This window comes from Pipistrellus hanaki (genome assembly GCF_964339955.1).
Source record: "Pipistrellus hanaki genome assembly, chromosome: 6".
NCBI classification, from domain to species: domain Eukaryota; kingdom Metazoa; phylum Chordata; class Mammalia; order Chiroptera; family Vespertilionidae; genus Pipistrellus; species Pipistrellus hanaki.
In genome coordinates, this window is record NC_140508.1 from 65,876,472 (window position 1) to 65,892,532 (window position 16,061).

The 16,061-nt window shown below is 55.1% G+C and overlaps 1 protein-coding gene across 31 annotated transcripts in view; it reads left to right on the forward strand.

The window, feature by feature from the left end:
• ZMYND8 (zinc finger MYND-type containing 8) overlaps window positions 1–16,061 on the forward strand; it is a 103,809-nt gene that overhangs the window by 79,794 nt on the left and 7,954 nt on the right. For 26 of the 31 annotated variants that reach the window (XM_084887481.1, XM_084887483.1, XM_084887460.1 and 23 more), the window contains 8 exons: window positions 1,619–1,771; window positions 2,439–2,948; window positions 4,408–4,815; window positions 6,880–7,070; window positions 11,853–11,933; window positions 13,032–13,110; window positions 13,388–13,627; window positions 15,089–15,249. In XM_084887481.1, the coding sequence (XP_084743607.1) occupies window positions 1,619–1,771; window positions 2,439–2,948; window positions 4,408–4,815; window positions 6,880–7,070; window positions 11,853–11,933; window positions 13,032–13,110; window positions 13,388–13,627; window positions 15,089–15,249 (1,823 nt within the window). The remainder of the gene's footprint in view (window positions 1–1,618; window positions 1,772–2,438; window positions 2,949–4,407; window positions 4,816–6,879; window positions 7,071–11,852; window positions 11,934–13,031; window positions 13,111–13,387; window positions 13,628–15,088; window positions 15,250–16,061) is intronic. The other 5 variants (XM_084887484.1, XM_084887482.1, XM_084887465.1 and 2 more) reach the window with 1 other exon arrangement.

Consider the following 16,061-nt stretch of genomic DNA (forward strand, 5'->3'; position numbering starts at 1 on the left):
TTGGGTGGGTGTAGCAGGGAGAGGAAGGGAAGTCGGGCTGTGAGCTGTGAGCCGGTGCAAACAGGCTCAGTGGTAGCTACTCTGTGTCCCTGACTCGAGGCCACGTGCTTTCTGACAGCTTCTGGGATCAGTCCGGGGAGGGCATAGGCCCACGTTCTCAGCTTGGGGTTGGTTCGAGGGTGGCAGGCAGGGTGAGCGATGATGCTCCGCCTGCAAAGCTCCCGTCTGGGCCTTTGTGGTCACCTTCATTTTTTTTATTTTTTGAGACTGTTAACTTTTTTTTTTTTAATATATATTTTTATTGAGTTTTTATAGAGAGTTAAAAACATCGATGAGAGAGAGACATCGATCAGCTGCCTCTTGCACATCCCCTATTGGGGATGTGCCCACAACCAATGTATTGTACATGCCCTTGACCAGAATCGAACCTGGGACCTTTCAGTCCACAGGCCGAAGCTCTACCCACTGAGCCAAACCGGTTTTGGCGTCACCTTCATTTCGTCCCCTTCTTACGTCTCCCGGACGCTAGAGGAGGCAGCTGAGGAGGCAGGGAAGGAATTCCAGAAATGCAAACGTGCCTTGGCCTGTGTGGCTCAGTTCATTGGGCATTGTCCTGTGCACCGAAAGGTTGTGGGTTTGATTCCTGTTCAGGGCACTTTCCCACGTTGTGGCTTGATCCCTGGTAGGGGGTATGGAGGAAGCAGCTGATGGATGTTTCCTCTCACATCGGTGTTTCTCTCTCTCACCCTCTCCCGTCCTCCCTCTCAAAATCAATAAAAAATCTTAAAAAAAGAAAAAGACTTATCAAAGAATACTAACGGCAAAATCATTTGCATTAAAAGAAAGAAATGCAAACTCATGGAATCTGCTCCAGTTGCTCCCTTAAAGAGCCCATGGCAGAGGGGGGTGGGGGCTGGACCTCGGCCTGAGTTGAGTTGTCAGCAGTCAGAGGCCTTTGCCTGGGACGAGGGTGAGGAGCTTGGACTCTCCTTACCTGAGGGAGAAGACATTTAATCCAGGGCTAATCTGTTTCCCTTTCCTCCGATGCTGTGAGCCAGAGGGAGCTATAGCAGGCAGGCTGGCTGGCAGGCTGGCTCTTTTTCTCGTTTTCTCTGCCTTGCTGATGTGCGTTCCAGATTAGGTTGGGGAAGAGTGAAGAATGAAGCTTCTGTGATAAATGAGGAGCCCCGGCTCCCCGTTATCGGGGTGTTCTCGGAGGGGCTCGGCCTCTCTTGGATGCCAGGTCTCTCTGATGTGGGCTTGCGTTCAGAGCACAGTCTGGCCAGACTCGTGTCACTGAATCTGCCAATATTGAGATGGAGCGTTTGACTAACCTTTGGCATTGGAGATTCCCTAACGGTGCGGAGTCCCACTGACAGCCATCTGGCCGGGACGGTGCGTTCTACACACGGAGTAAACCTGCCCAGTGTTTTCTTGGGCTGTTATCTCCCATGTCATGGAGCCGATGATCCTTCTGGGACAAATGACAGAAACGTTTCAGGACTTTTCCCTCCCGCGTTCTAAAACTCGCTGCTTGCGAGAAGGAAGCGGCATCCCGGGAGTTGTGTGTTCGCCCCTGTGAGGCCCGGTCTGATGAGGGCGTGGCGGTCTCTTCCAGATCGGAGCAAGGCCGAGATGGATCTGAAGCAGCTGAGCGAGTCTGTCCAGCAGCAGGCCGCCCCCGTCCCACTCATCTCTCCCAAGCGGCAGATCCGCAGCCGGTTCCAGCTCAACCTGGACAAGACCATAGAGAGTTGCAAAGCACAACTAGGTATGTCTGTGGTTTTCGTTCATCATCATCATTGTCGCCATCATTTGTGGGGATGTCACCCAGGAGAAGTCACAGTTGGATCCTGGCTGCTTTTTTTTTTTTCTTCAATGTTTTTTTTATTGATTTTTTACAGAGAGGATAGAGAGTTAGAAACATTGATGAGAGAGAAACATCAATCAGCTGCCTCTTGCATATCCCCTACTGGGGATGTGCCCGCAACCAAGGTACATGCCCTTGACTGGAATCGAACCCGGGACCCTTCAGTCTGCATGCAGGCTGACGCTCTATCCACTGAGCCAAACCGGTTCCGGCTGTTTTTTGTTTGTTTTTTAAAATATATTTTATTGATTTTTTACAGAGAGGAAGAGAGAGGGATAGAGTTAGAAACATCGATGAGAGAGAATCATCGATCAGCTGCCTCTTGCACACCCCCTACTGGGGTGTGCCCACAACCAAGGCACATGCCCTTGACCGGAATCGAACCTGGGACCTTTCATTCCGAAGGCCGACACTCTACCCACTGAGCCAAACCGGTTTCGGCTGAAATGTTTTCTTCCTTTATTTCCAGCGTTTGCCGTGGGGCATGTTTGCGTGTTTTCTTGGTCCTGCTCTATGTGTGACCACGCCACAGGCTGGGTTGTTTTTTTGTTCTGTTTTTTAAATTTAGGCATAAATGAAATCTCGGAAGACGTCTATACGGCCGTCGAGCACAGCGACTCGGAGGATTCGGAGAAGTCGGACAGCAGCGACAGTGAGTACATCAGTGATGACGAGCAGAAGTCCAAGAACGAGCCGGAAGACGTGGAAGACAAAGAGGCCACCCAGGTGGACAAAGAGCTGCCTGCCGTCAAAGCCAAGCCCAAGCTGGCCAGCCCGGTGGAGGTCAAAGAGGAGCTGAAGAGCCTGTCGCCGCCCGGCGAGAAGGCGGAGCCGGGCTCCGCCAAGGACAGGGCGAGCCCCCCGCCCGGGAAGGACTTCTCGGAGAAAGCCAAACCCTCGCCTCTCCCCACGAAGGACAAGATGAAGGGGAAAGATGAGACGGACTCCCCCACGGTCCACTTGGGCCTGGACTCTGACTCAGAGAGCGAACTGGTCATAGATTTGGGAGAAGACCATTCTGGGCGGGAGGGTCGCAAAAATAAGAAGGAATCCAAAGAACCATCTCCCAAGCCGGACGGTAAGTGACGATGCCCGTTTCCGGTTTCTTGGCTTGTTTTGGAATGCCATCCTTCCTCTGTGTGACCAGAAGCTGTGTGACCCTCTGGTGCCAGCCCAGGAGACCGAGCGGCGCTGGGGTTGGCTCCCGGTCACCTCTCTGGTTATCCGGTAGGACCAGGACTCAAGCTGGGCCTGCCCACCCCTCACCTGCTCAGAACTCCGCACGGATGATTTTTGCGTTGAGTTTTGAGTTGAGAAACGTCTCTCAGAAAATAAGTTGCTCTTGGTAGTCAAGTTATTTTTAGCCTCAGCCCGTGGTCGGCAAACTGCGGCTCGCGAGCCACATGCGGCTCTTTGGCTCCTTGAGTGTGGCTCTTCCACAAAATACCACAGCCTGGGCGAGTCTACTTTGAAGAAGTGGCGTGAGAAGAAGTTCACGTTTAAAAATTTTGGCTCCCAAAAGAAATTTCAGTCGTTGTACTGTTGATATTTGGCTCAGTTGACCACTGGCCTAAGCCACTTCTTCCCTGGCATATTTTTTTTCATTTTCCCCGAAGTATTTGTCAACATTTAGACATTTGACAAGATTGAAATTGTTAGGAGTGTTCCCTTTGAAGGTCTTGGTAAGTCTAGCCTCCCTTCCTTCCCCTCATGCGGCCCAGGCATCTCAAAGTGCGTTTTCTTACAGAACTCACACCATGTGGGTAGGTGGTGCCAGGATGGTGAGCACTCCTTGGGGCACTAGAAGTCTAGCGGCATTGCTGACATATTGTGCTGCGCAGCGCTTTGTCCTGTACAGCGGGGTGTTGAGCAGCATCCCTGGCTTCTCCCCACTGGAGCACCTGCCCGGTTGAGGCCATTCAAAGCGGCTTGGCATTGCCAGGTGCCCTCTGGAGGCAAACTCTGCCGCAGGTGAGAACCACTGCCCGGTCTCGGCAGTGCTCACATGCTGCTGTGTGGACTGGACCAGCAGTGGCTGCTGCCGGCAGCAGGGCATCCTGTTAGTGTTTGGTGTTGGGGTCCACCATGCTGAGACTCTGTCCTAGAGGGACTCGGGAGAGATGACGCCTTCATTGCAGAACGACTTAATATTGTGCAGGCTTCGGCCAATGGGCAGCCACCTGGCTCTCCCAGGCCCCTGTGTGCCTAGCCCAGGGTTCATCTCAGTCTCTGAATTCAGTTTGGCTGGGTCTTTCTCAAGTGCTTACTCAGGTCTAACTTTGGAAAACAAGACCAGTCCAGGAGCTGACGGGATCTTGAGGGCAGGGCCTGGGTCACCTGTGTCCCCCCGGGGCCTGATACATGTGTCTCCAACAAGAGGCTGAGGCGCTGAGTAGATATGGTGAGAACATGCCTCCTAAGCACAGACTGAATGTGTTGGTCGTTTCTGGCCTTCGGTGGTTTCCCTGAGAACTGGCTGGTGTGGAGACCGTGCCAGCACACCTGACTCAAACCCACTCTCGATTGTTCCCATGCAGTGGCTCTTGTCGTAGCTAAAGCTCCACTGCTGTCCGCCACGGGAGGCAGCCCGTCTCCCCCCGAAACGCCGGTCCTCACCCGCTCGTCCTCCCAAACGCCCGCCGCTGGGGTCCCGGCCACCACCAGCACCACGTCCACGGTCACGGCCCCGGCTGCCACCGCCACCGCCACCGCCACCACCGCCATCACGGGAAGCCCGGTGAAAAAGCAGAGGCCGCTCTTACCGAAGGAGACTGCCCCGGTCGTGCAGCGGGTCGTGTGGAACTCATCAAGTAAGTTTCAAACGTCCTCTCAAAAGTGGCACATGCAGAAGATGCAGCGGCAGCAGCAGCACAGCCAGCAGCACAGCCAGCAGCAGCCTCAGTCTTCCCAGGGGACGCGATATCAGACCAGACAGGCTGTGAAAGGTACCGCGCTCCCCTTCTGCTCTCCTGGCACCCCGGCCCTCTGTGCCACGTGCGCAGGAGACCCCACACAGAAACTATGGTTTATTTTTTCTCCGTCCCCCTCTGTTTCCTGGCCGCCGTGTCCCCACGGCCGCACACATTCCACTTGGCATTCTTTTTTAAAAGTCCTTTCGCAACTCGATTTTTTTACTTTTATTTCAAAAAGTTTTTTTTTTTTTGGTTTGTTTTGCAAACGATCCGTGTTCATAGTCTCCTTAAAGAGGGGCAGGATGTTTACCCGGGCCTCCATTCCCGATCCACTGACCTTTCGCTTTATGCTTCTCCCGTTCTCAGCGGCCACCGCGAACCGTAGGGTATTTTTATGCATGTGTGCATATATATTTATACATATATATGGCTCTTCATGACAACACGACTTTTTTTTTCCTCCTCCTTTTTTTTCTTTTTCTTTTTTTTTACAACGTGAAGTGGTACCATTGTTTTTCACCATCAGCATGTTTTGGAGGCCTGTCCGTGTCCGTACACACAGCGCCCCCGTATCCTTTGAGACTGCTGCCTAGCGCTCCCCGGTGGGTGTGCCGGGCGCTTCCGGGCGGATCCCGGGGGCAGCGCTGCGATGCCTACCGCCGTGTGCGTTTCCCGTGCACGCCTGTCGTGAACCTTTGGGCGTTATTTTAGAAAGAGTGCAGGGAGAAGGTGGTAGCCAAGGCTACCTTAGTGGGGAGGAGTTAGCCACCTCCACAGGCAGAGCCAGCATCAGGAACCGGTTGCTGAAGGTGCAGAACAAAAATCTCCTCCAGCCACGCAGGGGGCTCCATCTGGAGCTGACAAAGGGGCAGCAAAGCACTTTCGTGTGGATGCCCGTTGGCTCAGCTTCTGTGAGCACTGGCATAGGTCCTATTCCGTGGGGCACCTGCATAGACCCTCGAAGGTCGGGCTCCTTCACGGAAACTCTTGTGTAGTGAGTGCACCCTAGTGATTAGGGCTCTTTTTTTGAGTCCCTCTCTCCCTCTCTCTCTCTCTCTCTCTCTCTCTCTCTTAAATTGACCTTAGAGAGGAAGTGAGGGAGAGAGAGAGGAACATCGTTGTGAGAGACGTTGCTCATGCTCTGACCAGGGATCGAACCTGCGATCTTCTGGAGTACAGGATGACGCTCCAACCACCTGAGCCGCACCGGCCAGGCTAGTAGGATTCTTAGCCTGGACGTTAAAAGGCAGCCAGCCAGATCTTGCATTGCGCCCCCAATAGAAACCCTTCAAAAACCGGGGAGCAGGAACACGGGAAGATTGCACAGGCCAAGTTGGGGTGCAGCTGGTTTGATCTCGCTGTTTAACGAGTTGATAGGGTTCTGAGATGGGGATGGCCGGTCCCAGGCTCCTGCCTTCGGACCCCAGGAGCACTCTGAGCTGAGGCAAGAAGAAGGCCCAGTGGTGTGGTTCTCAGTGACCATGGTGTCTTGTGTCAGAGACCAACAAAGCTGGACAACGGTTGACGTGGGAGGGACAGGATTTAACCAGCAGTGTCCCGCTGCAGTAGGGAAAGCAGTCCATTGTGAGCTGAGGTCAACTTTTGATTTAAAAGGAGGATGAGGGACTAGCAACGGGGGGGCCAAGTGGGGACTCTATAATAGAGTCAGGGAAGTGAAATCTTACAAAAGGGGGAGGTGGGGCTGGTCCATGTGAAACCACCTGCATTTGCTGGCCGATCCCAGTCAGAGCGAGGGAGCTGGGAGCCAGGTGCCTCATGGTTAGTGTTTGGGCTGGAACAGCCGTGTATTTGGGTGGCCTTGCGATTTCTCCGGGAGGCGGGGTCACCCTGGGGATGCTGCCTGTGGCTGTTGGAGGCCACGTGAGGTTTGTTGGAGTCTTTAGAGACCACGTTGGAGGATCAGTCAGGAAGGCGTGGGGCAGCCTGGCTGGAGTTTGGTTCAGGGGAGCGCCCCGGTCCCCTGAGAAGGAAGAGCTCACACGCAGGGCGTCGGTCAGTTTCCCGCCCTCACCACGGCTGCACGTGGGGACGGGCCGTCCTGCTGCCGGGGCTGACCGGGTCCCTTTGTCTCCCCAGCCGTCCAGCAGAAGGAGATCACCCAGAGCCCGTCCACCTCCACCATCACCCTGGTGACCAGCACTCAGTCGTCACCCCTGGTCACCAGCTCGGGGGGCACGAGCACTCTGGCCTCCGTAATCAGCGCAGACCTCCCCATCGCCACCGCCTCTGCCGACGTCGCCGCGGACATCGCCAAGTACACTAGCAAAGTGAGTGCCAGGGCAACGGGTGGCGGGCGCGCCCAGGACCCGCTTCCTGATGGGTGCTGTTGGGGTCATGACCTCCCAGCTATCGGGGGCTGTTTAGGGGGGCAGATCTCATTTTTGCTGAGGAGCTCCAGGACCGAATTCTTCCCCGTGGTTCTGAAGTTGGACCTACACAGAGAAAGGTAGAGGAGACTAAAGCTTACTCCGAGAGGGCTCAGAGTCTAAACTTTAAAGTCTACCTCACAGGAAGACGATGGCCAAGATCAGAATTACCCTTAGAATTGAGTTGCTCATGAAGGACAGGTTTTCCTTAAGTGCAGGAACAATTTCAGTCAACAGCAAACTTGGGGTTGGTTTGTTTTGCATTTAGAAGCCACATGGAACCCAAAATGGGAGGCATGCAAGGTCTGATGCCCACACCTAGGTCTTTCCAGGATCCAGGAGGCCTGGGGAGGAATGCCCTCTCTCAGGGGACTGGCCCGTCCCCGGGGCGTGGTCCTCGTGTGTGGTGTGGCGGGCGGGATTCCCATGGGGGTGTTCTCTCCGAGAGGTGTGTTCTTTTCTCTCTCGATTTGCCACGTGCTCTTACGCTCTTGTTGAACCGGGAAATGAAACGTGGAGTCTCGGCGACCTGTGCGTGTGCTTGGCGTGATTCGCAGGCCCATTCCCGTAGACCACTCGGTGGTGAGAACTACCATCGGAGTGACAGCCCCACAGGGTCGGGCGCACAGTAGGTGGTTGGTGCCGAGCTGCTGACTGGGTGCCTGTGGTTCCCTAACTCCTCATCGTGGGTATGGCACTCTCAGGAACGGTCAACAGCAGTTAGTGAGTATTCATCTGACGACTCAGTAAGTTGCTAAGTAGGCGGATACAAGAATTTACTCTTTAAGAGTAAGTGAGTGAGTTACTGATGAGTAAACTATTACGTTGATAGAGAGAACGGGTGGAAATAGTTAAGAACGGCTGTTTCTTGAAGTCTTATTTATGATAAAGAGTTGCTGTGATATTGTGTGAAAGGTAGGAGATCTTTTTTTTTTCTGATGGCATGAAACATAGACAAAACTTTTTACCAGAGAGTTTTTGTCGTTTGTCTAAAGAAATTCCTCTGTCGGGGAATTGTGTGTTACCTGTGGCTTTATGACAGACCACGCAGCTCTCACAGGCTTCTTGCCTGTCTGTCTGGGTCGGGCTCACCGGCCCTTCTTCAGGCCGCTGGCTTCCTGCAGTCAGGTGTCTCCGAGGGTCAGGGTTTCGCCTGAAAGTTTTACAGGGAAGGGTCCCCTTTCCCCCCTCAGTTCCCAGCTGGCTGTGGCCTGGAAGCCACCCTTGCTGTGTGGGCCTTCCCAACATGGCAGTGAGCTCCACCAAAGCCAGGGAGGGAGAGTCTGGGAGCTGGATGGAAGTTTCCATCTCACGTAGCATGTCACAGGCATGACACCCATGACCTTCTTGCAATTCACACGTGTATCGCCTTCCATGGATTTGGTCCAAGCTGTCTGATTACAGATGAGAAAACTGAGGCCTGGGTTTGGCTAGTGGTTCTCACGGAGCCAGTATTCACGGCTCCTGCAACCATTAAAAAAAAAAAAAAAAAAAAAAAAAAAGTTTTGATTGATTTTAGAGAGTGGAGGAAGGGAAAGGGAGAGAGGGAAACACCAGTGAGTCCATTGGCTGCTTCCTGCACTCGCCCTTTTAGGGATTGAGCCCGAAACCTGGGCATGTGCCCTGACCGGGCCTTGAACCTTTTTGGTGCATGGGATGGCGCTCACCCATTGAGCCACACCAGCCAGGGCTCCCATGGCCAGTTCTGTGTTCCCTTCTGCCTCCCCTTTCACTCCACTCTTACAGCAACATTGAGGCGTGAGCTTTCTGATGGCAGTTTTCCTTGCTGTTAAGAAAATGGACGCGGGGACATGTTTTTGGAGCCTCCGGGGTGACCCCGAGCTGAAGCCCCAGCTCTGTGTGTTTTGGCAGAAGGGCGCCCTCGATGCGCGGGCCGTTCTTGGCTGTGTGTGGAAGTGAGAGTGAAAGTCCGTCCACGGGTCCGTGATTTCTTTAGAATGGAATGTGACCGTGGCGGCCGGGAGGGATTGGATTTCGCCCGTGTTCTGAAGTTCTCGTGCAAGGCAGTTTCGTTTTCCTGCGTTAGGCCGGCGTGGACGTGCAGTGGGGTAGGGGCCGTGCATGGCGATGGACCGTGGAGCTGCGGAAAGCCGTGTTTTTGCTGGCAGCGTCCCAGCGTGGCCTGTAGCCGGCGGGGAGCGCCCCGTTTGGGGGTCAAGTTGGGGTTACTGTTCTGGGGGTTGGCAGGATTTTCGCAGTCACGTGCTCACGGGGATTTATTTTTCTGTGGAAACCAGATAGACGGGTATTTCTTTATGAACACCCCCTCTGTGTGGCAGGGGCCGAACCCCAGCCTGCACGTGGCTTTCTTGTTTACCGTATTTTCCGGCATATAGACTACTGGGCGTATAAGACGACCCCCTAATTTTACAGTTAAAACATAGGTGTAGGCCTATATTCGCTGTATAAGACTACCCCTCACTTCCGAGGCAACACCAGTTCTTTTTTTAATAGACCGCCTCTCTGACTCTGGCCAATCTGAGCAGGCTTTTTACTAGAACACAGTGTAGCTTCGGGTACAGAACATGTATAATTTGCATGCATAAAAAGCCTGCTTGGATTGGCTGAGTTAGAGAGGCGGTCCGAGTAGCCTTGCAGTGATTGGCGCGGGATCGAGTTGGAAAATTCGTTTAGCGGCATATGGAGACGTTTTTCGGGATATACTCGGCGTATAAGACGCCCCCCCCCCCCCCCCCCCATTTTCGGTTGACTTTTTTTCGTTTCAAAAGTCGTCTTATACGCCGGAAAATACGGTAATCCTCGTGCTCACTCTGCGAGGGGGAGTGGGGGGACACGATGGCGACACACACTGTTATTATCCTTGTGTTCTACGTGGGGAAACTGAGGCTGGGAGGTAAGAGGTAGAGGTGGGTTCAGATCCCGGGCATTAGGTCCCAGGGTGCTCTTGGTCCTGCGTCGAAGCTGCAAAACACAGGGGAGACTCGGCAGCAGCCAGGCCAGGCTGAGACCTACTTTGTTCTTCTGTCCACTCTCTCCCTGCGATGCTGGAGGGGCCTGTCAGCGCGTGGAGGGAGGGGAGGAATTCACCCTGCAGACACACTTGGTCCTCAGCTTTCTGAGGACCTGCCGTGTGGCCCTGAGCTGATGTCACACACTCGCTGATGCCCTCACGAGTCCGACAGTTACACAAAGTGGAAAGGCAATGCCCTCATCAAAGGCGTTAAAATAACAAACCAGCTGAAACTGGTTTGGCTCAGTGGATAGAGCGTCAGCCTGCGGACTGAAGGGTCCTGGGTTCGAATCCGGTCAAGGGCATGTACCTTGGTTTTGGGCACATCCCCAGTGAGTGGTGTGCAGGAGGCAGCTGATTAATGTTTCTCTATCATCAATGTTTCTAGCCCTCTACCCTTCTCCCTTGCTCTCTGTAAAAAATCAACAGAAATATATTGAAAAAAACACACAAAAAAACAAAAAACCAGCTAATGGACTATATTATTGGCCGTAAAAAGGCACGGAGTGCGGATGCACCTTTGGGAGCAGATAAACCTTGAGGAGAGTATGCTCCGTCCAGGAGGCGGGTGCCCGAGGAGCACATGCTGAGTAATTTCACATCGAAGGACTCCCTGGAGCGAGCTGATCTGAATGGATAGGGAGCAGGAGTGGTTGTCGGGAGCTGGGGGGTGTGTGTGTGTGTGTGTGTGTGTGTGAGCATCTTGGGATGTGAGGGGGAGTTTGAAGGTTAAAAGGGAGCGGAGTTTCTTTTTAGGGTAACGAAAAGGTTCTAACATTGATTGTGGTGATAAATGTAGAACTCTGAATATTGCTGACAGCCACTGAATTATACACTGTAAATGGGTGAAATATAGGGTTTATCAATGATCCTACATCATAAAGAGCTAATATGGTAATTAGACCAAACAGCCGAACGACCTTCCGGACATCCTTCCTGACGAAGCCAGTGCCGGAGGGAAGCCAGCCCGGGTCCTGGGTGCCTGCAGGCGGCCCAAGGAAAGCCAGCCGGGTCCTGGGTGCCTGCAGGCGGCCCAAGGAAAGCCAGCCGGGTCCTGGGTGCCTGCTGGTGGCCCAAGGAAAGCCAGCCGGGTCCCAGGTGCCTGCTGGCGGCCAGAGGAGGGAGGCAGCCCGGTCCCGGTGCTGGATGGAATCCGGTGATGGCAGCCGCGAGAAGGAAGGCTTACTCTTGCATGAATTTTAATGCATTGGGACTCTAGTATCTCAATAAAAATGGTTTTGTTTTTTAAAGAGAAAGAATTAAATAACAACAGCAACAAAACCAAACATCCCTCCCTTGAACCCCTGTGCTGGCTACTCCAATGCCCCCGGGGGCCATGGCGTGGCGGCTATAGAAACCGGCTTTATGGCTGTGAGCTTGTCCTGGCGTGCGGGACAGAGAACGTGAGGGGATCCCGACCCTGGTTCACCTCAGGGTTTCTTACCTCGGCACCAGTGGCATTTGGACTGGCTTAACTCTGATGTGGGGGCTGTTCTGTGCACTGTCAGTGTTTAGGGCGCCTCTGGATTCCACCCATGAGATGCCAGTGGCACTCCTGCCCCCCTCCCCTCCCTCGGACCCCGAGCCCCCAGGTGAGACCCGCTGCTTCACACGGGCGGGGTTCAGAGGTGTGCCATCTAGAAGAGCCTCGGGGAGGGGTTGTCTGAATGGTTCCTCTCTCTGTCTTTCAGATGATGGATGCCATCAAAGGAACGATGACAGAGATATACAATGACCTTTCCAAAAACACTACCGGGAGCACCATAGCCGAGGTCAGAGTCGGCGGCGAACTCCCTCCCCGCTACGCGTGTCTGTGGGCCGCTGTGGGACGGCGCCATGGAGAAGCTTCTCTGGAACTCCCTCAGGGGCTGGCCTGGTCGCCGGGCGTGCTCAGCTGATGGGAGTAGTTGGGGAGGGTATTTCTCATTGAGCCGGAAGGCTGATGCTGTGTGTGATCAGTTCATTTTTCATAAAACCGCCCCAACCGGAGCCTGAGTTAACCCACTGGTGAAACTGGGAACCAGATCCTTGTGCTCCATGTAGGATTGGCTCCTTGGTCTTTTTAAAATATATATATCATATTTTATTGATTTTTCACAAAGAGGAAAGGAGAGGGATGGAGAGCTAGAAACATTGATGAGAGGGAAACATCGACCAGCTGCTTCCTGCACACCCCCTACGGGGGATGCGCCCACAACCAAGGTACATGCCCTTGACCAGAATCGAACCTGGGACCCTTCAGTCCGCAAACCAACGCTCTATCCTTGGTCTTTTTATACAAGAGATCCTTGTTGTCTAAGAGCGTGTGTCCCGAGCCTGGGGAACCCAGTCGTGAAAAGCTAAAACGCCCACTGACAAGGTGACCCCTTACAAAAAGCAGCCTCCACAACTTCTCTCTGAGGCCAATTCCCTTCGAGCCAGGCGCAGAACGGGCAGCGGGTGGGAGGACGAGTGGCAGGATTTCTGGAGGTCACGGAGAGGGACATGGAGAAGCTTGGGAATCCCAGGCCACATCACTGACCGGTGAGGGCCGGGCTGGCTCAGCCTGGCGCCCGGCGGCGGAGGGAGGGTCTTCAGGAAGGCGCCGTGAGGGGCCTGCGGCAGACACAGTGTGACTGGAGGGCTTAGGAGAGGCCCTGGGAAAGAGGAGGGACTCACCTGGATGTTTAGTTTTCTGAACCAGTTTCTTGTGCATTTGGGTTAAGCACTGGCCTCTGTGGGCTGGAGCCGGGAGGAGAGCAGCTGAGATCCCGGCTGCCTGCTCTCCATCCACCATGTGACGTTGACCTGACAGCCAGGGCAAGGGCTCCTGGGCCCCGTTGGTGAGCGGCTCCCAGGCCCGCCCTGTAAGCCCCTCTCTGCCATTGCAGATTCGCAGGCTGAGGATTGAGATCGAGAAGCTTCAGTGGCTGCACCAGCAGGAGCTCTCCGAGATGAAACACAACCTGGGTGAGGCCTGGGGAGGGGTCTGCACCGAGCGGGGCCGGGGACGGGAACGACCCTGAACCTCTGGAGTCGGGCCAGGTGTGAATTGAGTCACATGTGCACCAGGGGCCCTCCCACTCCGGGGGGGGGGGGCTGGCTCCTGGAGAGGCCCCCCGGAAGGACCCGGGGATAAAAGCAGGGCTACCTCCGAGCCGGGGTTTGCATCAGATCTGGTCTGAACAGCCCCTGTCCGGGCCCAGGGACAGGCACTGAGGCCAGGTCCTCTCCCCTCCTCCGCCAGAGCTGACCATGGCGGAGATGCGGCAGAGCCTGGAGCAGGAGCGGGACCGGCTCATCGGTGAGGTGAAGAAGCAGCTGGAGCAGGAGAAGCAGCAGGCGGTGGACGAGACCAAGAAGAAGCAGTGGTGCGCCAACTGCAAGAAGGAGGCCATTTTCTACTGCTGCTGGAACACCAGCTACTGCGACTACCCCTGCCAGCAGGCCCACTGGCCCGAGCACATGAAGTCCTGCACCCAGTCAGGTGCGGCCACGGCCCAGCCCAGCTCCCACGGGGCACAGGGGAGGCTGACCCAGTGGGGGGCCTTGCCCAGCCCCTTGTCCGTCTGACAGTCACACACACGGTCCCCTACACACACACACACACACACACACAGCAGAGACCGCAGGAGCAGGTGTTTGGAGCCTCAGACTCTGACGTTTGCTGGAGTGTGGGGCTTGTGATACCAGCCCAGAGGAGTTCAGTTTCATGTGAGGTGCAGTGCTTCCCAATGGGAGCCATTTCCGTGTCCTGTCTCCCACGGCATGGGCAGTGATGCAGACATCTGGGCGTAGTGGAGGGGTGGATACTGGTGTCTAGAAGGCAGGGGCCAGGGATGGGGCACAGGGTGGTCGGTATCTGTCAGTGACACCGAAGTGGAGGAGGCCTGCTGGCCAGGAAGCCGGGTCTCGGGGCTTTCCATCATCAGGATTCCAGGGCCGGCGTGAAGGAGACGGTCTGGGTGTGGAACTGGGCGTCTTGTCATCTCTTTCTAGCACGTGGCACACGTGTTTCGGCCCAGGAGCCTCCGGCAGGAGACACTGTCCCGCTAGAATGGATTAATTCTATTTTAAAAACAATGTATACAGCTAGCTTTTATTTATGGCAAATCCTATTAGCTTAGAATTCGAAATCCTATTAGCTTAGAATTTTAAGTATTTAAATGTAGAAGTCATAAATAATATGACAAGGTAGTGTGTGTGTAGATGGGCAGGATTTTCAAAGGTGACAGCATAAGGCCAGGTTTGAGAAGCACCTTCAATATCTTCCGTTAAAAATTGTTACTTTTAAAAAGACGAGTTTGAACTGTACACTGCTGTGCCCTTTAACCTTCTTCAGGGAAATGTCTTCTGATAGTGACTTCGGATCTCCTAGGTTCTGGGATGTGTTTGAAGACCCCCTTGCGTTGTTACGAGTCGCCACAGCACCCTTCTGCTTTCCTTTCCTTTCCTTTCTTGGCGGCATCATAATGTCCACCCTCCCAAAATTCTCAGACCCCCGGTTTTCCAGGTGTCCGGGTGTCTTCTGTCCCCTGAGGCTCCGGGCCTCTCACCATCATGTTGTCTTTCTCGGGGGTTTCCCCGCCGCCTCAGAAGGAAGAAGTGCATGGGGCTGAGCTAGTTCTGAAACTAGAACTTAGGGAGCTTGTGATTCTAGGTGAGCAGTAGCTGGCTCCTCCTTTGGGCCTTCGTTTCATTCTGCGAACACGCTTTTGTCTCCAGAATCATTTAGGAAAATACAAATGACTATAAACAGTCATTTATTTCCACGTCTGGATTCCAGCTTCTGGAAAACGGGGTGGGGCTGGCCGCCTCGGGGGGTGGTCAGTGTGTTGGGGGGTGGGTCAACGTGCGGAGCCGTGGCGCCCCCGTGTGCGGAGCTGTGGTCCCTGCAGGTCCGGAGGCCATGGCACTCAGTTCACGCGGCTCTCCCCTTCTCCCGCAGCTACAGCCCCGCAGCAGGAAGGAGACTCTGAGTCGAACACTGAAACACCCAACAAGTCCTCCCAGGGCTCCTCCGCCAGCACGCCGGCAGCCCCTTCCGACACCGCCAGCGCCTCGAAAGAGAAGGAGACGGCTGCCGAGAAAAGCAAGGACAGCGGCTCGGTGAGTCCCGCACGCCATCGCCGGCGACGCCCATCCGCTGGGCGGTGGAGTCTCAGTTCCTGTCCCTGGGCCTGCCACCCGGACACGCACCCACCCGTGGCCGTAGATCTGTCCGTCTTCCAGGTGGGCAGTCAGGCTGCGGGTGGGGATGGGCCTTAGGCCGCCTCTCCCCGGCGGGCACCGGGCAGGCGCAGGGGTTATGGAGTCCAAGGTGACATTGGTGCGAGTTTAGAACAGCGTTGTCTGGTGGAACCTTCTGAGGGGCTGGGCGTGTGGAGTCTGCTCTGCCCGGTCTGCAGCCACGAGCCACCAGGGCCCGGGCCCTGGGCTGCGGCTGGTGTGCCGAGCTCCTTAGCTCCCCATGGTCCCCTGGGCCTCGTGGCTGCGGGCGGGCAGGGAAGGCTGCATCTCCCTCCCGCAGCGAGTGGAGTGTCCGACGGGCTGTCTGTCAACGGGATGTTAGTGGCGTGTGGGTAACGTTCTGCATGTTTGGTCGTCATGCCTGTATTTCAGTGTGTGTGAGGAGAGAGAGGTCATTATCCCGTCAGTCAGAGCCCGTTGATTTCAGTGATATTCCTGGTTAGAGGTTAGTGTGAGAGCAAAGTGAACGCACACCGTTTGGGAGGAACAGGCTTCCTCGTTGGAGAGGCCAGGACGCGGAGGGCTGGCAGGCCAGCGAGTGGAGGTGCGGAGGCGGCGAGTGTCCTGGGAGCTGAGGCTGAGGGTTGAGTCAGGGCCGCCCCGGGGCTGTGGTCCAGCCTGTGGGGCCTGGGGACAGCGCACAGGGAGGGGGCCACCCCCGCTGACCTGCC